At 42.6% G+C, this 22,484-nt stretch overlaps 1 protein-coding gene across 2 annotated transcripts; it reads right to left on the reverse strand.

Annotated features, from left to right (window-relative positions):
* Positions 1-3,881: 3,881 nt before the first annotated feature.
* CD48 (CD48 molecule) lies at positions 3,882-22,224 on the reverse strand. 2 transcript variants are annotated; one of them, XM_035009949.1, is made up of 4 exons: positions 22,034-22,224; positions 9,568-9,867; positions 5,972-6,100; positions 3,882-4,264 (listed from the first exon to the last, which is right to left on the reverse strand). In XM_035009949.1, the coding sequence occupies exons 1-4, from the start codon at positions 22,113-22,115 to the stop codon at positions 4,185-4,187; spliced, it is 591 nt and encodes a 196-aa protein (XP_034865840.1). In that variant the 5' UTR covers positions 22,116-22,224; the 3' UTR covers positions 3,882-4,184. The 2 variants fall into 2 exon arrangements, with proteins under 2 accessions (XP_034865840.1, XP_034865839.1); XM_035009948.1 differs by having other exon boundaries at positions 5,972-6,238.
* Between the last annotated feature and the right edge of the window lie 260 nt (positions 22,225-22,484).

Below are 22,484 nucleotides of genomic sequence, written 5' to 3' on the forward strand. Positions count from 1 at the left end.
CAGTGCTCCATGCAGAACGTGCCCTCCTCAATACCCATCACCAGGCTAACCCATCCTCCCACCCCCCTCCCCTCTAGAACCCTCAGTTTGTTTTTCAGAGTCCATCATCTCTCATGGTTCGTCTACCCCTCCGATATCCCCCCCTTCATTCTTCCCCTCCTGCTATCTTCTTCTTCTTTTTTTTTCTTAACATATATTGCATTATTTGTTTCAGAGGTACAGATCTGAGATTCAACAGTCTTGCACAATTCACAGCGCTTACCAGAGCACATACCCTCCCCAGTGTCTATCACCCAGTCACCCCATCCCTCCCACCCCACCCCCCACTCCAGCAACCCTCAGTTTGTTTCCTGAGATTAAGAATTCCTCATATCAGTGAGGTCATATGATACATGTCTTTCTCTGTTTGACTTATTTCGCTCAGCATAATACCCTCCAGTTCCACCCACATCGTTGCAAATGGCAAGATCTCATCCCTTTTGATGGCTGCATAATATTCCATTGTATATATATACCACATCTTCTTTATCCATTCATCTGTCGAAGGACATCTTGGCTCTTTCCACAGTTTGGCTATTGTGGACATTGCTGCTATAAACTCACCTTGATGCTATTTATGATTAAAGTGGGCCTCTTACAAAATGATCATTATGATACCTTCATTTCTGTATAATATTTATTGTTTTAATGTCCATAATTACCCATTAGACTCCTCTCTCCTCTTATTCACATTCTTTCTCAGGATATGGAGCATGGAATACATTATCCTATCCTATGTTTTAGATGTTTGAAAGTAACGAACACAAATCAGCCGCCCAGCATTCTGGCTCCAGGTCCTCAGCACATGCACTGCAACCATCTTACCCGGAAAATGAGGTTTTGCTTCTATAACATTTGATGACCATGACTCTGTAGACAAGAATGTCATTCAAAAGTCCCATGCTGTGAATGGCCACAAATGTGAAGTAAGGAAAGCCCTATCTAAGCAAGAGATGACTAGTGCTTCATCCAGCCAAAGAGGTGGAAGTGGTTCTGGAAACTTTGGTGATGGTCATGGAGGTGGTTTTGGTGGGAATGACTTTGGTCATGGAGGGAACTTCAGTGGTAGACATGGCTTTGGTGGCAGTGGAAATGGTGGTGGATCTGGTGCAGTGGGGATGGCTATAACAGATTTGGTAATGATGGAAGCAACTTTGGAGGTGGTGGAAGCTATAATGATTTTGGCAATTACAACGATCAATCCTCAAATTTTGGACCCATGAAAGGAGGAAATTTTGGAGGCAGAAGCTCTGGCCCCTATGGTGGTGGAGGCCAATACCTTGCCAAACCACGAAACCAAGGTGGCTGTGATGGTTCCAGCAGCAGCAGTAGCTACGGCAGTGGCAGAAGGTTTTCATTACTTCCAGGAAACAAAGCTTAGCAGGAGAGGAGAGCCAAAGAAGAGACAGGGAAGCTACAGGTTATAACAGATTTGTGAACTCAGTCAAGCACAGTGGTGGCCGAGCCTAGTTGCTACAAAGAAGAAGTGTTTTAGACAATACTCATGTGTATGGGCAAAAAACTCGAGGACTGTATTTGTGACTAATTGTGTAACAGGTTATTTTAGTTTCTGTTCTGTGGAAAGTGTAAAGCATTCCAACAAAGGGTTTTAATGTAGTTTTTTTTTTTTTTACCCATTGATTGCTAAATGTAATAGTCTGATCATGATGCTGAATAAATGTCTTTAAAAAAAAAAGAAGTAAAATAAAAAAAGTTAAGTTAGTTTTTTGCATGATTTCTATTGTTCTAGCAAAAACAAAATGCATATGCATGTATAAGCTGCCAAATATGAATTGAGTAATTTCAATTATTTCACATACAAATTAAATATTCTCATGTTTCATTCAAAACTAACATTGTACAATATAACAATAAAATTCATAATAATAATTTAAATTTTAAATTTCCTTTACTTAGAACATTAAATAGCAATTTAAAATATCATCCCAAGTACAGAAAGACTGCGGAATAAAGGAAAAACCTTTATATTTTAGTACATTTAATGGGACTTTTTTCCTGCTTTTTGAACAAGGAGCCCCATATTTTCATTCTGCAGTAAGTCCAACAAACTATGTATCTGGCACTGGCTTGAGGGAAACAGGCAGGGAATAGTTGGTGCCAGTGACCTGGGCTGTCAAAGGCAGTATTTGCCTCTGGTCTTCAAGTAACTGGATCCAATCAAAACATGATGCCTGGAGAGGTGTGCCTGTTCCTTAGCAGGTAAGGACTGCTTATTTTTGAAATAAAGTGACATTTCTTTCCTCCCCAGAAATACTCTTTGATTCCATTTGTGTGTGTGTGTGTGTATGTGCATGTCCCTTCAAAAAAACCTCTTCTGCCACGAAAAAGTGAGGGCAAAGGGAAGGATGCTGCATGTAGAAAAGAGACCTAGACAGTCCCATGGGAAGGTGCCAGCCGATCAGAGGTGAGATGGAGATGGAACCACAGGCTGGACAGAAGGGGATGGTGGGAGACTTAGGGAGTCCAGGCTATGTTGTGGTAACAAACAAAAGCCAAACTTTCCTATGCATGTTCAGTGTAGACCAGGCAGCCGCCTGCCATGTGATGGCTTGGACCCAGGCCCTTTGCATTATGTGGCTCCACTTCTCAGAGTCCCTCACTTCCTGGCACATCAATTCCATCCATTTTCTATTGGCTAAAACCAGCCACATGGCCGCAACTAAATGGAAAGGGAGTTGAGAAAGGTAGCTTTTCTATTGGCCCATGTATTAGTCAGGGTTCCCCAGAGAAACAGACCAATAAGAGCCGCACACACACACACACGCACAAAGATTTATTATAAGGAATTGGCTCATGCAATTATGGAGGCTGACAAGTCCCAAGGTCTGAGTCATCAGACTGGAGACTCAGGATTGGTGATGGCATCTGAAGGCAGGAAAAAAATCCAAATGTCCCAGGTCAAAAGCAGTCAGGCAGAAGGAATTCTTCCATACTTGTGGGAAGGAGAGCCTATTCACACCTTCACCTGATTGGGTGAGACCCACACACATTAGGGAGGATAATCTGCTTTACTCAGGCTACTGATTCAAATGTTAATCTTATCCAGAAAACCCTCACAGACACACACAGAATAATGTTGGGCCCAACATATGGTCACCTCTGGGGCCCAGTCAAGTTGACACGTAAAATTAACCAGGACAGCCCAGGAGGAAAACGTGAGAGTTTGGTGAGCACACAGCATGTTCTGACACAGAGGAGGGCTGGATGGCGGGGAAGGCTGGTTTGATGTAGACGAAAAGTGATCTGTGGTGGGACACTTCCCTGAAGGGGGAACACATCCTTGAGTGGCCCTCCCAGCTCCAGGCCCATGAAAGCCTGGAGGAGGGAAACACACAACAGAAATCCCAGGTGTTCTATCAGTGCTGGGCCTGGGGGCTCCTACCTTCCTGTAATGGAAGACCCTAGTGAGAACGTTTTGTTCATTTGATGGTTTTATTAGATCCCGTGACACAGATAGGACTTGAAGAGTTGCCCACAAAGGGAGTGGTGGTGCTCGGCTCCCCAGGAAAGGCTTGGGAGGGACCCTTTTTATGTGGCAAAGCTGCATGCTCACTCCTGAGGGGTAAGCCTGACCCCATATTCCCAGGAAACCTAAAGAGCATGCTCCTCAGAGAGGAGGCCAGAACTTGGGTGGAGCGGGGTGTGGGGGGGAGGCAAAGCTGGAAGGAACCCCAGGAGATTTGGCATGGATGTGGGAGCAAGAGTCAGAGATAGCACAAATTAACTCCTCAGACACAACAACCTGTAGGAGCCTACAGCCCCAGGCTCTTCCCCTTTGTATCCCGTTTGTCTGGGCCAGTGGAACAGACATTGTCTGACAGTTTGATGTTGATGGTCACATCGTTTATTTAAACAAGGAAACATTGCATAGTGTGATCATATCTTTTGGTGGGAAGAATATATGTTATCTATGTATGTATGTTGGAAAATAACTAGGAGATATAAAATAAAATATTAACTGTAGTTTTTAAAAAGTTAATTTGAAAATCCTTGTAGATGCTTCAATAGCACACTTTCTACCATCCCATGTAGCCTGAGCTCCTGTCTTGGTTAACAGCATGGTTGCTGATGAAGGCAAGGTCCAGCTGTCTTGAAGTTTCACTCTTGAGTTAGAAGAGCTTGTCTCAGGTCCATAGGAGGCCAGGAACAATGGGTACCATGACCATTAGCCATGTTGCAATCCAAGCTACTCCAGAGGATCTGGCTGAAAGAGCAAGAAAACTCCAAATGCTTAGGTGTCTTGACTTTAGGGAAGGCAGGACTACTTCCCCTCTCTGTTTCTCCACCCCACATCCCATCTATACCAAGAGGGAAAAAGAGAAGGAAGGGGAAGACTGACAGGAAGGGAAAGGGAGAGAAGGAGTAAGAACAGAGGGGATGGAGGAGAGGACAGGAGAGGAAGCAGAAAATAAAAAGAAAAGGGAATGAGTGATACAGTAGGAAAGGGAAATTAGGGGTGCTTTTCTAGGATAATTTGGATGGCTGAAAAGTGACAAGATTGGCTTGGCCCTTCCAAAAAAGGGCCTTATTATTGTTTTCATCCTCATTGTAGATGAACAGTCACCCTCATTTTATAAAGGATAGGGACTGTGTCTCTTTTCTGGATCTCAGGATATGGTGTTGATATGAAGGTGGTCTCATGGTCAGACACCGAACTGTCGCATAGGGTCTGTGGTAGCAGGAGAGACTGGAAGAGGCATGGCCAGTCAGGTGGGAAGAATAAAGAAGAGTGTACACGTTCCATAATCCTTGTGCGGGAACAGAGGTGAAGAAATCAGCACAGGAGGGAGGGTACATTAGGTCCCAGAAGACCGGGAAAGATCAGTGTCTCTGGGGGCCATGGTCCCTGATGACTGCCATGACAGGGAACTCAGGTAAATGTTGGCACCACAGATATGAGTTATTCTGGAACGGTATGGATATGTATACTCGGGGATATGGTTTCAGGGGTGTAGAAAGTACAAGACCCAGAATGCTGGGGATAGTAATCTAAATTTATTGAGGGGTCCCCTAAACCCCTAGTGTCTCCAGAATGGAAGGAACTGGTTCTAATTTAAGTACCATTCTGAAGACCTGTTGGGCACTGCTCTAGATAGGGTATCTATACTGTCTCATTTAGTCCTCATAACAGCATGAGGTAAGGATTACCATTTTGTCTGTTATTTAAGAAGGATACAACTTGGAGAAGGACATGACTTAGAGAAGCTAAGTCACTTGCTTAGCTATTAAGTGACAATCCCAGGATTAACCCCAAGTACCTAACTCCAAAACCTATGAGCTTACTGCCCAATCCTGGCTATCCTACTACAGGACCTGTGTAAGCTTGATAGAGAGCCAGCAATGATGCTCAAGTGAGTGGGTCCTCCCAAGAGACAGAGAAATCTGAAACATGAAACCCAGAGTCTGTCTTTCTAAAAAGCAGAGTCTCTGCCTTAGGATAAGGCCCTCACTCTTGTTCACTACTTGTTCTTGCTTGTGCTCATCTACTTGGCCCTTCTTTCTTTTGCTGATTTAGGCTGTCTGCCAGAAACCCCTTCATGCACCTGTTCAACTGTGTCTGGTCTGCTGTCCCACTTGGGCTTTTCTCCTGCTCAACCCTGACAGCTCAGATTGTCCTACAATTACCCAGGCCTCAGATTCTAGGACCATGCATTGTTAGAGCAGGGTAGGAGTGCCAGCCAGCCCTTGCAGGTGAGGACAGTGAGCTCCACAAAAGCCAGATAAGCTTGCTGAGAGCTAGTGGCAGAGCCCAGGGTAGAACCCAAGTCTCTCAGGTCTCACAGATGCCTATGGGATCCTCCATCTGAGCAGGAGGCTGAATAGGATCCCCACACCTTTCTTCATTTCATGCAAAAGAAAACTAGTTACCCTAGCTCCCCCCCACCCCAGCTCCCTGGGGAGTATTTCTTACCTAGTTTACAAGGTAAGGTGAAATAGACAGTGTCATTCTTACTGCTCACAGGATTGCTGGCTTGGCAGGTGTAAAACTTGGAGTAGTTTTGTGGCTCAACGGTGATTTCAAGCACAAAATTCTGGAGCCCTGTTGAAAAGAGCCCTGAGTCCCCATACCAGGCATAGTTTATGGACTGGTTTGGGATCATACATGACAGCTGCAGATGACAGGCATTGTTCACTTCCTGTGTCTTCCAGATTTTTATGTCAGGTTTAGGTACAGGATCTGAAGATGAGGAGGATGTTGTAAGATGAGACAATGGGTTTATGCATTTATGAGGCAATTATGTTTTGAGAGTTTAACCAATAAAATACAAAGGGAGCTAGGGAGGGGTGCTGAGTGCCGCAGAAAGTGGTGTCATGGAGAAGAGGGCCCTACAGGGGGAGCCAGTGAGCAGCTTTGACCTCTGGAGGTTCAGACTGGAAGGGCTACTCCTTGAGGGTGAAGCTAAAATGGATCCAGGAGGGGGAGCCATGCACCCAGAAACAAAATGGGGTTATGACTATCTGTGGGCCAGAAAGAGCAGCAAAAATCTCCTGGGGTCAGATTTAGTATCCCAACTGCCTGAGCTAGGTGAGGCTCCTTCTCCAGCACCAGCCCACAGTTGGCACCGTGGCCCACCTGTCCATCAAGAGCTCTTAGACTCAGATTCAGCAAGAGTCCTGGGGTAGGAGATGCTACCCTGTACAAGGCAAAGCCCTCTCCCTGATTCTGGAAGAGCTACAGAGAAGAACCTCATGTAACCCCCAGCACACATTAGCGTGATGAATAGCATTGTGTCTGTTAACTTTGGTATCTCAGGGTTTAGCACAGTGCTTACCAGATAGAAATCTGTAAGTATCTGATGCAAGGATGGATGGATGGATGGATGGATGGATGGATGGATGGATGGATGGAGGGATGGATGGATGGATGGATGGATGGATGGATGGATGGATGGATGGATGGATGGATGGATGGATGAGTGGATGGATGGATGGAGCAGAGATACAAAGGACAAACAGTAGCTTTGGAGTAAGACCAGCCTGGGTCTTGGACTTGGCTCTCATGGAGTGCCAGTATCAAAATAATTAACCCCTTAAATTTTCTTCTCATGGGTAAACTGACTCTACCTCATAGCATGATGTTAGTGAGACAAAATGGCATTGTCCGTTAGAAAGTACTTCTTGCAGGGCGCAAGTGTTCTGTGCATGTCGGAGGTCACCTCATCATCACCGATGTTGTCCTGCCACCAGATGGGATGAAAGGTAATCCCAGCATCTGCTCTTTCCTTTGTCAGGGCCACTTTTTCTGAAACCCTCTGGGCCTTTTCATTCTGGCCATGGGTAAAACACCTACAGAATCAGTGCTGCTCTGGTGTCAAAGGATTAAACGTGCCAAGAATTGACCAGATCAGAGCTCGCCTCTGGCTGAAAGCGTGTGGTGGGCAATAGCAGTTTCCCCTGCCTGGCCTCCTGAACTCCAAACCCGTCTCCTATGTGAAACCCCCTGAGATTGCCGGACTTCCCCTGCATGCTTGAGCTGAGCAATTTTCATACTATTTTTCGCCATTTCCTGTGGTCTAACCTCTTGTCTTACATCTTCCACATTTCACAGGGCGAGCAGCACGCACTGGGTGCTTTGTGGGTGGGGCTCGTTGAGCCAGCCAGGGTAGTCTGGCTCTAAGATGCCTCACTGGAGCTATCAGAAATTCAGGGGCTGTACTGAAGAACGAGCTTGCAGCTAATCCCATCCTGAGGGTTTTATGTCCAGGCAGGTGTGCTTACGTCACACCAGCTTGTGGAATTTAAAATATTCAGGAATGTTGCAAGCTGATTGTGAAACCATTTGTAACTTGGAGTTGGCTGTGGTGGGAGTATTTACCACAGAAATTAGTAAATAATACAAAGTTGGGCTTTTCCTGACACCACTGTAAGAGACTTTGAATCTTTTCCTTTTTCCGGGACTTCCCGAATTTTCAGGCCGTGTGATTTAGAGGAAGTACGTGAGAAGAAGCCTCCAGCCTCCTAGAACAGGGACCATTGAGCTGGTGGGTTGTAGAAGACACTCTTCATTTACACTGTTTTGGGGAAGAAAGATTACAGATATTTTCTGAATATTTTCTAGAGATCTTGTATTTGTATTTTTGGTAATCATCTGGTAGAAGGAAACTGCATGATAAAATGATTTGGTTTGGGAAAAACCCCTTCATTTTTGATGTTTCACTCCCATTTTCTACTTTGATTCTCATAATATCCTAAAAGGAAGATATAATTATCTTCACAATATGAGGGCCCTGAGGCTCTCGGGTAGCCCCTGTCTTGGATGTTTGCCCCGCCCCTCTTCTCTAATTTTTGCCTACCTCAACACCACGGAGGCCTCCCCAGGAATCATGTTTCTGCCTTAAAAGCTGACACTCTGGGCCATAAATATTTTGATCAGGTACGCATACCTGAACCAAGTTGGCTTAATCAGTTTCTATCTCTTTTTTTTTTTTTTAAAGATTTTATTTATTTGAGAGAATGAGATAGAGAGAGAGCATGAGGGGGGAGGGTCAGAGGGAGAAGCAGACTCCCTGCCGAGCAGGTAGCCCGATGCGGGACTTGATCCTGGGACTCCAGGATCATGACCTGAGCCGAAGGCAGTCGCTTAACCAACTGAGCCACCCAGGCGCCCAATCAGTTTCTCTCTTTAAATTTCTCTTTAAATTCTGAGAATTTAAACCAAGAGTTATAAAAGTCTAGGCTTTGAGAGGTAAGTCATGTACACGGCAGGGATCAAAAGAGGCACAGTCCACAGATTCCTGAGGCTGCGAACTCTGGGCTGGCCTTGGTTCTCATTCTTCCTCTTGTTCAGCCCTTCCTAACTCTTCTCAGTTCCTTGAATTGCTTTAAAAAGCTCTAGTTTCTTTAATAGACTCTTTTTTTTTTCTTTTGCTAAATTTACATCAAATTGGCTTCTGTTACTTGCCATCAAAACAAACTTACCAAATATGGGCACAGAGACGTTAAGATCTTTCTCCAAGGTCACACAGCTAGGAAGTGAGCTAGCAACCGAGGTTTTAAACCCAGGTCTGTCTGATTCCAAGTATAATATCCTAGTCCTTATTCCACACATACCGGTTAGGCTGGAGCTATGAGTGGAAGTTTTTGTCCCCTCCATTTTGAAAAATAAAAAACCCTCCTTTAACAGCTCCTGCCCCATCCTGTGTCTCTTATAACTTTTTCCTTAAGTCTGATGAAGTCTGTGTTCAGGTATATTATTAAGATGAGCTCAGAACTGATTTGGGTTGATCACAGGAGAGCATGAAGAGACTAGAGAGGAAATCATTTCTATGGTTTTCCCTTTCTTCACATTTCAGACACTAACATCAGAAGAACTTTTAAATGTCCCAAGGCTATCAGTTTGGGTTCTCCTGGCCCAGCCTCACTCCCCAGAGGAACTGGCTCCAGGAGAAATGAATGAAGCCTGTCCTGAGGTTTCTCTATCCTCCTCCCGGAGAGGGCCCCCATGTGCCCTAGGAAACCTCCCCAGTGGTCCATCCAGGGCCCTAGATTGGGACTCCCCAAACTCACCATGTACCTCCAGTGAGATATACCACTCCTTCTCTCTCCCATACTCCTCCAACACCCTGAAGATGTAGGTGCTGCTGTCCTCTTTCTGGACATTATAGATGCACAGTGCATGGTTTTGATTAAGTCGGACCCTCTCCTTAAACTTAGAATTGAAGAAGCTAGTCCTTTTGGACTCCCATTCTAGAATCTTCTGATCAGCGGTGTAAAGCCAGGTGAGTTGAGTGTAGTTAGCAGGCAAACTGGAGATTTGCAGACTCACATTGCTGCCTGAGATGGCGGTCACTAGATGTTCCGAATGACCTGTCATGAGAGTGAGAGCCATCTTAGGGAGGGCAGAGGGGCCCAGCAGCCAAAGCTTTCACCTGACCTGGTGGGACAGGGAAGAGAGAAGAGGTTTCTGCTTGGAAACAGTAAGTATGGTCTTCACCAGAGGGTCTGGCCTCTGATCAGGAATTCAGTAAAAGTTGGAGCTTGAGGGTGGGTAAGGGTAGGGCATGTTGCTGATAATCCTTCTAGTTCTGCCCCAGAAGATAAAGACAAAGGATGACGCTGGCCCCGACAGTCTCCCTTGCTCTCATGCCAGTAGATTTTCAAATAAAATGATGACAAGTCACATCCCCTCTCTGGGCTTGTGTTCCTTATTGCTTCGATTTACTTCTCTAGCAGTAGGCAGGAAGTAGAGAAGAAACAAAGTTTGAAGTGAATGGAAGCCAGAGTTATTCAGTAGCAAAGTATTATAGAAGCATGAAGGCATTTCATTAATAAAAATAGTATGCTATTTTTCTGGCATTCATAATTTTTGTAGTATTTCTCAGCTTTTAAAACTTGTGATACATTGGGGTTTCTTTTCTCATTCTAACTAAATTCACTTTTGTTCCTATTTGTGTTTGCTGTTCTGTTCTTTTTTCATGAGGGTGCCCAAACCTTGTCTGGTTAAGGCAAAGAAAAGATGACAGCAAGGAAGATGCAAGATGAAGGGAGGTGTGTTGACCCTTTGTGGAGGGAGAAGAACAAAGGAGGAGGATATAGTTAGGTATCTATATATAGGCTAAGAAAGAACAGTAGAAAGAAGCTACCTGTAGAGGAAAAAGGAAATACGACCTGTATTATTCTGGCCTCATCTACTGTCACACAAAATCTCAGTAATATTGTTCAATATCATATATACATCCAGCTGTTCACTTTCCACAAATCTATCATTTCCAAAAGTATTCTCTTCAACTAGAGATTGAAATGAATAAAAAAAAGATTGGGGGCACCTGGGTGGCTCAGTTGGTTAAGCGACTGCCTTCAGCTCAGGTCATGATCCTGGGGTCCTGGGATCGAGCCCCGCATCGGGCTCCCTGCTCTGCGGGGAGCCTGCTTCTCCCTCTCCCACTCCCCCTGCTTGTGTTCCCTCTCTCGCTGTGTCTCTGTCAAATAAATAAATAAAATCTTTGAAAAAAAAAGATTGAAAATGCCTCTGTCCCCAGGGCTTTCAAGTTTCTATTTATTAATCCTTCCCACCATCCATCTCTGCCTTCAACACTTTATTGAGCACTTATCCTGTGCCTAGTCATATGCAGACATACTTGGGCATTCATTGTCACAGTGCTTCTGATTGGTCCACTCCACACATTGTCATCTCTGTGACGTAACCAATTCAGGGTCAGTAACAGTATTTGAACAGCCCCATGTGCCTGGCACTGCATGAGGCGCTAGCATCAGAAGTACAGATGGAAGCTCTAGCCTCGTAGAGCATGCAGCCCAGCAGGACATTCTCTTCGGGGTTTTAAAACCACCGGACATATATTCTAGATGTGTTCTCATTCTGTTACTTGTTTCCATGTGAATTAATAGAAGTAGTGACAATAGACAGCCTAGATCAGTGTTTTCCAACCTTGGTACTATTGACATTTTAGGCCAGGTAAGTCTCTGTTGTGGGAGCTGTCCTCGTGCATTACAGGATGTTCAGCAGCATTCCTGGCTTCTGCCCACTAGAGACCAGTAGCACTTCTCCAGATGTGACAATCAAAATGTCTCCAGATATCGCAAATGTCCCACCCCCATTCTGGGTGAGAACTACTGGCCTAAGTCATCCTTGGCAGACTCTCCAGTAAGTGTCAGACATATGCTCAGGAAGACAGCACAACTTAGAGTTAACCCCCTTTTATTTCTCAGTAAAAAGTGATGGCCAACCACCAGAATGACCTTTTAAGAATCATACACGTCGGTAGTGAAGAAGAGAGGAAGGAAAGATACAACGTCCTGTGCACGTCTATATCTTAGCAATCATATTATATTGAAATGATCTGTTTAATGTCTACTACCTGCTTCTATCACCAGACTATAAGATTCCTAAAGACAACAAATGAGTCTTATGAGTCTAATTCATTTTCCATTATAGTGTGATGAAATCAGACTGCCTTGGTTCAAATCCTGGCTCTACCACTTGCTAGCTATGTAACCTTGAGCATGTTATCAAACCTCTCTGTCTTTGTTTTGGTTATTACCTCATAAAGTTTGTAATGGTTAAGTTTATGTGTCAACTTGACTGGGCTAAGGGATACCCAGATAGCTGGTACAACATTATTTCTGGATGTGTCTGTGAGGGTGTTTCTGGAAGAGATTAGCATTTGAATTGGTAAACAGAGTAAAGATGATCACCTTACCAATGCGGTAGGCACCATAACCCAAAAAGAACAAAAAAGCAGAGGAAGGGCAGATTTACTCTTTGCTTGAGCTGGGACATCCATCTTCTCCTACTCTTGGACATTAGTGTTCCTGGTTCTTGGGCCTTGGACTTGGACAGGGACTTACACTATTGGGTCTCCTGGTTCTTGGGCCTGTGGATTTGAACTGGAACTCCACCACTGGCTTTCCTGTGGGACCAGCTTGTAGATGTCAGGTTGTGGGACTTCTCCATATAGAGAAGTACACAATTATGGGTTATGCTTCCATAATTACATGAGACAATCCTTCATAATAAATCTCTTTCTATATATTTATATATAGACTATTTGCTCTGTTTCTCTGAAGAACTCTGACTAATACAGAGTTACATTAATAAAATGTTTAGAATACAATTTAATACAAATAATCAATTAATACAAATAAAGTACTTAGAACAATACCTGGAAGATTAGTAAGCATTCAGTAAAGGTCATGTATTGTTTTATTATTATTACCTACATTATTTTTTGTATCCATAACACCTAGTACTATGCCTAAGTTATTAAGATGTTTAACAACTGCCTGTTGAACTTATTTTATTATACCAAAACAGTGGTAAAATAAGGACTAGACTAATGATACATTTTTTAGAAATGGATGTTCATATGTGAATCTGAAAGATTGAAGAATGTGAAAGAAGGGGCCTAAAATCCAAAAATATTGTATCAGCTCCTCAATCAGCTTTCACTTGTATCCTAATGGTCTAAAAATAAAAGGTGTCAGCATGCACAAGAGGTAACACAAAACCAGGTCACTGGCCTAGGACATGTGCTGGGACTTCTATCAGAACAGACAAGTTCCCTAAAGCTTCCTTGGGGGGGGGAGAAAGAAGCATGCATCCAATGAGAAAGAATGAAGAATACACAGCACATAGACTCAAGTTAAGATCCAGGCCCAGTTATACCTTGCATCCTTTCTCCTTGTGAGAATGGAATCTGCTTTATAAGGACAAAGAGATCATGTTTGGCAAAGGTATTCCCAAAATGCTCAAAAGAACTTCAAAATTTAGTGTGAGACATAGGGAGAAACCATAGCAGACACAGAGTCACTAATTTTGTAAGCTTCTCAAAGATAAAGACAATATCTTGCTCAATTTTGAATCTCCACAATACTCGGTTGATATTTAGTATCTAGTAGACAATGAATAAATGGATGACAGTGATAAAATGTATACATAAGTGCTCCCAGTCTTCTTCTTTCATGACCTCCTGCTAGTCAAAAATATTTTTCGTATTTTTACTTTCCATTCAGCTTCTCCCTCTTGTTTACTTCCTAAGACCAGTTTGGACTGATGAGCAGGGAGGGAAGGAAGAGATAAGCAAATACCAAGGCCACTCAAGCCAGTTTAGGAAATAGGGGTGCTAGTGCATTGGGGCTCAGAAGAATAAGACTGTCTGGGCAGCAGATGGATGGGATGGTTTGAGAAGATTGAAGAGGACAGGAAAGGTGGGTGTAGGAAATGTTACTGTAGTTTATAAATTGGATTTCCTTTAACATCTTTTGAGAGACTGTAAGTAGAAATTTGAGTTACTATTTAGTTACTTATGACCAATGAACTGTGTTTCTTAAATATGAAAATATGCCCAAACTGGGCCAGTGGAGCCCTGTCTTATGGCTGGATCCTGATAATAATAAATGAATAAAATCAATAATAAATGAATAAAAGATGACTATTTTTTTTAAATTTTTTATTATGTTATGTTAATCACCATACATTACATCATTAGTTTTTAATGTAGTGTTCCATGATTCATTGTTTGCATATAACACCCAGTGCTCCATGCAGAATGTGCCCTCTTTAATACCCATCACCAGGCTAACCCATCCTCCCACCCAAGATGACTATTATGACAAAGAAAGCAGAGGAGCAGTGGAAGAGGTGCCCAGGAATTCTCAAAAAAAAAAAAAAACCCAACAACATAAAAATGTGTTGAATATGGCATTCAAGTTTTCAGATATCTAAAGTCAATGCAAAGCAGCTAAAAGAAACCTTGAAATATCGATCCAGCAGCCTCAGAAGGGCTGAGATTACGCTTGAAAACAGAAAATGGAACAGTGAATTTTGTTTTGAAATATCTAATGAAAGGGTGGCCTGGAAAAGCAACATGAACCTGAAGATACAAGCAGTCAAAGAATGCTTGACTGACCATTTAAAAAGGGATATAAGATATTCTAGTCTTCTGAAAGAATTCTATAATTCTTTCACAAGTTAAAGAAGAAATATGGATTAACTTTACAAATACAGATTGCAAAATTAATGCAGAAATGGAGTAATACAATTTGGGGTATCAAGATGGTGGTTTAATCTGCTAATCGTCTACTAAATTCAGATAAATTAATATCTTTCTTATCTATAATATATTTATGTGGGGGTTTTCTTTAATTTTAAATTGACAAAATCTTGATTTGGCTTCCAACAATTGCATATGTTCAAAGGCAGGGGAAGTAACTGTAAAGAAAGTTAGGAAGCATCGTAGGAAGAAGTATTCGGTTATGTGTCTGGATGCATAGGATAAAGTAACTGTGTTTACGTGCAGTTTACAATAAAAAATGAAGCAGCTTTTTCCTGTGCCTAGCCATGTTTCCTGTCTGTAGAAAAGAAAACCTAAAATGGGGAAGGAGGGAACAAGATCAAAGAAAGTGATCATTTCATACCAAAGAGTCTACCCAGGAAAGTGAAAGAGGTCCTAAAGAAGAAGTTCTCATCACTCTAAAATCAAGTCACATGGCTTCTAGTAAAACTATTAAGGAAGAAATGATGTGAGTTTTAAAGATACTAATATGGAGTTACCAAGAGTTCTCTGATGAGATCAACCATTTAACTAACTTGTATAACCTTTTAAGGAAGTAATATTTAAAACTGAAGTATAGGGTGCCTGGGTGGCTCAGCTGGTTAAGCGACTGCCTTTGGCTCAGGTCATGATCCTGGAGTCCCTGGATCGAGTCCTGCATCGGGCTCCCTGCTCGGCAGGGAGTCTGCTTCTCCCTCTGACCCTCCCCCCTCTCATGTGCTTGCTCTCTCTCATTCTCTCTCTCTCAAATAAATAAATAAAATCTTTAAAAATAAATAAATAAAAAAAACTGAAGTATAATTGACATACAGCATTATATTAGTTTCAGGTGTACACCATAATAATTCAACATTTCTATACATTGTAAAATGGTCACCACCATAAATCTAGTTTGATGACTTTCTGTAGTGTTGTGCTTAGATTCCCTTCTCACTATCTTTTGTGGATCTATTATAGATTTTTGCTTTGTGGTTAACCATGAGGCTCACATATGTCATATGTTATATATATATATATATATATAACAGTCTACTCTAAGTGGCTAGCAAGTTAAGTTTGAATGCATTCTAAGACCCTGCATTTTTACTCCCCTTTACCACATTTTATGTTGTTGCTGTCACATTCTACATCTTTTTATTTTGTGCATCCTTAACTAATTATTGCAGTTACAGTTATTTTTTACTACTTTTCTCTTTTAACCTTCATATTAACTTTGTAAGTGATTATTCCACTACCTTTACTATATATTTACCTTTACCAGTGAGACTTTTACTTTCATATGTTTTCTTAGGCTTAAAAAAGTCCCTTTAACATTTCTTTTAGGGCTGCTTTAGTAGAGGTGTATTCCTTTAGCTTTTGCTTATTGGAAAACTCTTTATCTCTCCTTCAATTCTGAATGGTAATCTTGCCAGGTAGAGTATTCTCAGTTGGAGGTTTCTTTCTTTCAGCACTTTGATTATATTATGACACTCCCTCCTGGCATGCAAAGTTTCCACTGAGAAATCTGCTGATAGCCTTATGGGTGTTCCCTTGTATGTAACTAGTTTTTTTTTCTTCCTGTGTTTAGGATTTTCTCTTTACCTTTAACTTTTGACATTTTAATGTCTTGTTGTGGGTCTTTCTATGTTTATCTTATTTGGAAATCTCTGGAATTCCTGCATCTGATGTCTGTTTCCTTCCCCAGGTTGGAAAAGTTTTCAGTCATTATTTCTTCAAATAAGTGTTCTGCCCCTTTCTCTCTCTCTTCTCCTACTAGAAGCCCTATAATGCAAATATTATTCCATTTGATGTTGTTCCATGGGTCCCTTAAGCTATCTTCACTTTTTAAAATTCTTTTTTCTTTTTGCTGCTCTGCTTATGTGAGTTCCACTGTCTTGTTTTCCAGCTCACCGATTATTTCTTCTGCATCATCTAGCCTGCTATTGAACCCCTCTAGTGCATTTTTTCAGTTCAGTTGTCACATTCTTCAGTTCTGTGACTTCTGTGTTGGGTACTTCCTCATATTTTCTCTTTGTTGAAGTTCTCACTGTGTTCATCCATTCTTTTCCTGAGTTCAGTGAGCATCTTTATGGCCATTCTTTGAACTCTTTATCAGGTTATTTATCTCTCTTTTATTAAGGTTCTTTTCTGGGATTTTGTCTTGTTCTTTCATTTGGAATATATTCCTCTGTTTCCTCATTTTGCTTTACTTTCTGTGTTTGTTTCTATGTGTCAGGCAAAACAACTACCTCTCTCAGTATTGAAGTGGTGGCCTCTGTAGGTGATGAATCTTACTATTTAACCCTGCCCTAGTTCTTGGTTGTCTCTTGCACTGTCTCTGATTACTTCAAACCCATGGGTCCAGAAACACAATCCCCCTGAACTGTCAAACAGGGTGTCAAGGGGTGTCCCTTATGTGAGCTGTGTGTGCCTGCTGGCTTGGAGGGATTATGGAAGGTGGGAAGGGAGCAGGACACTAGCCCACTGAGGAAGTTGCATGAGAGGGGAGAGCTGCATTAGCAGCACAACAGAGCAGGTGCTAGCAGGTTACAGTGAGTGCAAAAATGGCACCCAACAGCACTAGCAAGCTAGAGACAGAACATAAAAATGACACCCACCAGGACCTCCATTCCTGGATAGAATCCCAACAAGCTTTTGTCCTTGGGGAAGACCCTTTACAATCAGCAAATTAATCTCCTTCACATATGATATGCCATATCTTTTCAAACTGTGTTTTTGTGCTGAGTCATAAAATGAGTGAATCTGCATGTGAGCCTTTCAAGAGTGGACTCTCCATTCCCTACAGTCCTACGGTTCTCCTGGCTATAAGCTCCATTGGTTTTCAAAGCTAGATATTTGGGGGAGAGCTTGTACCTCCAGTGCAGGTCCCAAAGGTTGGGGTGCCTGATATAGGGCAAAAAACCCTTGTTTCTCAAAGAGGAGTTCTGTATTTGTGGGAACCCTTCCCAATGGTGGGTTGCCATGCCAAGGATGGGATTTTGGTGATACTGCTTCTCTGCCTCTCCTAACCATCTTGATGTGGCCCTTTTATCCTTTGTTGTAGAGTAGCTGTTCAGCTAGTTCTCAGGTTCTTTTCAGAGAGAATTGTACTGTATGTAGTCTTGGATTTGCGTCCATGGAAGGAGATGAGTTCAAGATCTTACTATGCTACCATCTTAAACTACCTCATATCTTAAGGAAATAATTTGACAATGGATACCAGGACCCCAGATTTTGTCATGGGTGGCAAGAGTATTATTTCCTGAGATGGGAAGACTAATGAGTTTACTAGGCCAGATTGCAATGGGTCAAGAACTCAATGGAAGGCAAGGGAGAAGAGACAACAAAAGTAAACTATTCCAAGACATTTCAGCGTGAATGGGAAGGAAACTGATAGGGCATTGGGTAGAGGGACATGGAAGGTAAAAAGAGGTTTTTGGTTTTATTTTTTAGTTTTATTTAAGAAGGAAAAAAACAAGTTATGATAGGTCAAGGGAAGGAGCCAGTGGAGAAGGAGACATGGAAGAGAAAGAAGGTAACCAATGGCATTGGGCTAGAGGGGGTTTAGAGCAGAGTTAATGGCCCAGGTCTTGCCTGAAAGGGGAGATAGTTCATGCTTTGAGGGAAAAGAGAAGGAGGACAAGACTGTTGAGGATGTAGAGAAGTTTGTAGTTTAGAGGTGGTAGGCAACAAGTTGAGAGGTTTTCTGCCTAATGATCTCCAGTCCCCATTTTTTCAGTGAAATAAGAGGCAAATTCTTTGCTGAGATCCCGGCTTGACTGAAACAATGATTCACAACTTCCTCCCTCCCTCCCTTTTTCCTTCCCTCCATCTATCGATCCATCCATAAACACATACATATGTACATCAATTTATTCATTTATTCACTCTTCTAAAAAATGTAGAATAGACACTTACTATGGACTAGGCTCTGTGGTAGGCACCATGCATAGAATGAAAGAGACATAGCTCCTTACCTTAGGGAGCTTCCATTCTAGTGGATACAGACAATTAATCAGATGATTCCACTATTGGTGATAAGTGTTAGCATAAGGAAAATATGGAATACTAAGGGAGCACATCACTTGAATTTAGGGGTCAGGAGTGGCTTCCATAGAAAGTGTGAGTAGGAATGAGGTTAAGTAGAAATTAGCCAGGGAAAGATGAGGACTAGGAGTAATCAATGTTCCAGCTAGAGGAGAAGAAAAGTATCAAGTGCTCAGAGACCCACAAAAACAAGATCCATTTAAGGAAGTGGACGTAGTGCAGTTGATTAGAACAACACCTGGAGGAAGGTAGGAAGTGGCCATATTATCTAGTGCAAGCTTATGCTCAGTGTCTGTTGTAACTCTCTTTCACTATGGTGACCACTGATGAGTTGTGTGGGGTTTTTTTAAGATTTTATTGATTTGTCAGAGAGCACAAGAAGGGGGAGTGGCAGGCAGAGGGAGAGGGAGAAGCAGGCTCCCTGCCAAGCAAGGAGTCCGACGCGGGACTTGATCCCAGGACTCGGGGATTGTAACCTGAGCCGAAGGCAGACACCCAACTGACTGAGGCACCCAGGTGTTCCCACTGATGAGTTTTTAAAAGAAGAGTAAAATAAACAGATAATCATTTTAGAAAATTTATACCAATGGCAGTATGGTAAATACTAGACAGAGAGAAGAATTTAATTTTTTTAAAAAAAGGAGCTTTTAAGCAGGATTACTACAATTATTATTGTAGTAATTGGATGCAAGAAAATGATGTCTTGATTTAGAATAAGTGGTTTATCTGCCAGCAGAGGTGGATGGAATTAGATATATTTGAGAGACTTTTTGAAGGTATAATTAATAGGACTTACTCATTGGATATGACAGGCAAGGAAAAGAATTGAGGTGAAGATGGCTTCCAGAATTCTGGCTTCAGTAATTGGACATAGACATGTCATTTATTGAGAAATCAAACAGCAGAGGAACAGCAGATTATAAAAATGTTTTTTAAATCCGCAAATTTTTGACACTCCTTCCATCAAGAGGTGGTTATCTACGTCCCCTCCCCTTGTTGATGGCCTCAATGAGTAGGAGACCGCAGAAGTGTGACTCACAAAGTGAGGTTAGAAAAGACCATGTGGCGTTTGCCTACTTTTCTCAGGATACTCAACCGGGGAGGTTTGGCCGCCATGTGAGAAGATCAGACACATAGCTATTGTAGTATTACTCAGCCTAGGCACCAGCCACATGAGTGAAGAAGCCTCAAAGATGACCCCAAGCCCCAACATGATCTGGGTACACACACATGAGCTATCCCAGGGGGCTGAGCACAGTCCACCCCCTCATTCGTGCACAAAATATGTGATTATTATTTTAAGCTGCAGAGTTGTGGTGGCTTATTACACAGCAATAGATAGCCAGAACAAAGATGATGAATTAGATTTGGGGCATATGTTTGGAGAATCTGGAGATGTTTAAAAAGCAGTTAAAAATTCAGATCTGTGGGTAAAGAGAGAGCTTTGGGCTCTGAAGTTTACTTATGTCCTTCCCAGGCTCTTATCTGTCTCAGATTGTGTGTGTCACATTTGCAAAGCAATTCCACATTCTTTATTTGATTTGATCTTAATAATAACTCTTTGAAAAAATGGGAAGCATATTATTATACCCATTATGAGTTGAGAAAGCTTTTATGATTTATAGAAAACCCTGAGGCCTGGAACTCAGATATAACAAAGGTCTTCTGATTCCCAGCACATGCTGCTTCCATTGCACTCTGCTAAGTGCTATGAGCAGATGAGGAAGATGCCCAGTAGTGAAGGGTACCTGAAATCAGAGAGCTGAGAGACTCAAGCCTGAGGAGGGATGAAAGAGGAGATTTAAAAATGCTTCTCAAATTCTTCCACCAAAGTATCCCTTACCAGGGAGGAGAGAACTACTATGTCCCCAGGAAGATCTAGACATAGAGCCCAAAAGAAAGTTCTTTGAAGTCATTCATTCATATATTTAACAATTATTTATTGAGCCCCGGCTATGTTCCAGGCACTCTGCTGGGGTTTAGCACAGTACATGGTCTCTGTCCTCACGTCCTCTCAAGGAGACAAACAACCAAACAAGCAATTCACCAATCATAATCGGGAGGCTTACAGGAGGAAGTTACATAAAAATGGCAGCCTACAGGAGGGGCAGAGGGAGAGGACAGTGCAGTGAATCCTGGGCAGAAAACCTAGCCATAACAGAGAAAGCACCTCCTTCAAGGCAAACAGCAAAGTTAAATGTAAATGGATATGATTAATAGGGGAGAAGTCATAAACTGGGAATAAGAGGACCATCTGTGGGCATAATCTATGCAGGAAGAGATTTAGACACATTGCCCTTGTGTCTAGAGAAAGTCCTGAAATATTCCAGTTCTCTTAGCAGCACTATCTTTCCCAAAGTTGAATTAATATTTCGTATCAGCCCCCACTCGCAAAGCCATATCAGTGTTCTGAGTTGAGTCAGCCCCACAGAGCCCACACAGCTATGAATGCCCTGAAGACATCGTGTGTCTAAATGTATACAGTCATCAACCAAATCCAAGGTACTGCCATCCTGAGAGGTCCTGCAGGAGTGGTCAGCAGGGCATGACTGAGCATGATTGTCTCCTCTCGCTAAAAGCTACACCGTAATTTTATGATGCTGTGTTGGTTCCCTGTGCTTCTTCATTTTTACTCTTTTTTTTTTTTCCATAGTATGAGCGCTAAAGCCTTTGACATGGAAAAAACCTGAGTATCTCTTAGGGGGAATAGTGAGAAAGGCAACAGCTTAACTCCCACTTCTCAGCTGACCTGAAAAGAAAGGTACTGGAAAGTGAACAGCTATAACAGAAAGGAGCGTTAACTCAGTCCCTGGGTACATCAGGGGGACAAGAACAGCCCATGGCAGAGGAATGACCCTTAACTCTTAACAACTAGACACTGGGGGCTCCTTTGATACTGAAGCACCTCAGGCCTCTGCTCAGACCCTCATTCAGAGACCCTAGAGAGAGCAATCCTCTCTGAGTTTCCTTTCCTTCAATTTAGATCTCTCTTTGGGACCATGACAACATCATTTACCTTTGTTCAGGACACAAACCCTTGCATAGACAGAGGCTTCGAGAATGACTCAGGGAGCATAGTGTACAGAGCAGAAAATGTGGCAGCAGTCAATGGGCAGCTTCCTCTTACTCAAAATGCAAAACAAGACAAAACACAACATCTTCCCAGACAACAAAGCATGGAACAAAATCTGAGGGGCCTCCTTCCCCGTCTCCCTGAGGTCCTGTTTTTGCCATGATCCCTTGGGAAAAGAGAGGGGATGATTCTCCAAGGCTCAGAAAGTTTCCCCAACTTGCCACAGCCCTCCTACCAGCATAGAAGTATCTTTTGCCTGGAGATCACACTCCACTTTCAGGACCAAGCCCCACCCCGTATCCCCTTTCCCATCTCACCCAGGCCTTCAATGCACAATCACATGCACACAACTTGTGTAAAGTACCTTGAATGCTGGTTGCCAGGAACAAATGAGGCAGCATTAGAAGTTCCAGAGCCAGACACCACTCCCACCTTTGGGAGCACATGTTACTTCCCAGGAACGCTAGAGACAGGCCAGAACCAGGCTAGAAAGGGACTAAGGGCTCCAGAGCCCTTGAAATCATGGCCGAAGGTTAGAGAAACACTTGCTGACCTTTTAGACACTCGGCAACTCATGGGTGGAGCCTAGAGACCAAAAACAGGAAGCCCCCATATCTGAGAGCACCCCGGAAGCAAAATGAAATTAACTGTTCTGTTTGAACGTGCAGTTGGTTCTGTTTTCTGGAGAGAGGATCCATAGCTTCTGTTGGATTCTCAGAGGGGTCAGTGCTCAGAAAAGATTAAAATCCAAAAAAAAAGAAAAGACTAAAGTCTCCTGATAGAGAATATCTGGCTTTGGTTTCCCAGGCATGAGT

The sequence above is a fragment of the Mirounga leonina genome, unplaced genomic scaffold (genome assembly GCF_011800145.1).
Source record: "Mirounga leonina isolate KUSES-001 unplaced genomic scaffold, KU_Mleo_1.0 Mir_154, whole genome shotgun sequence".
Lineage (NCBI taxonomy): Eukaryota > Metazoa > Chordata > Mammalia > Carnivora > Phocidae > Mirounga > Mirounga leonina.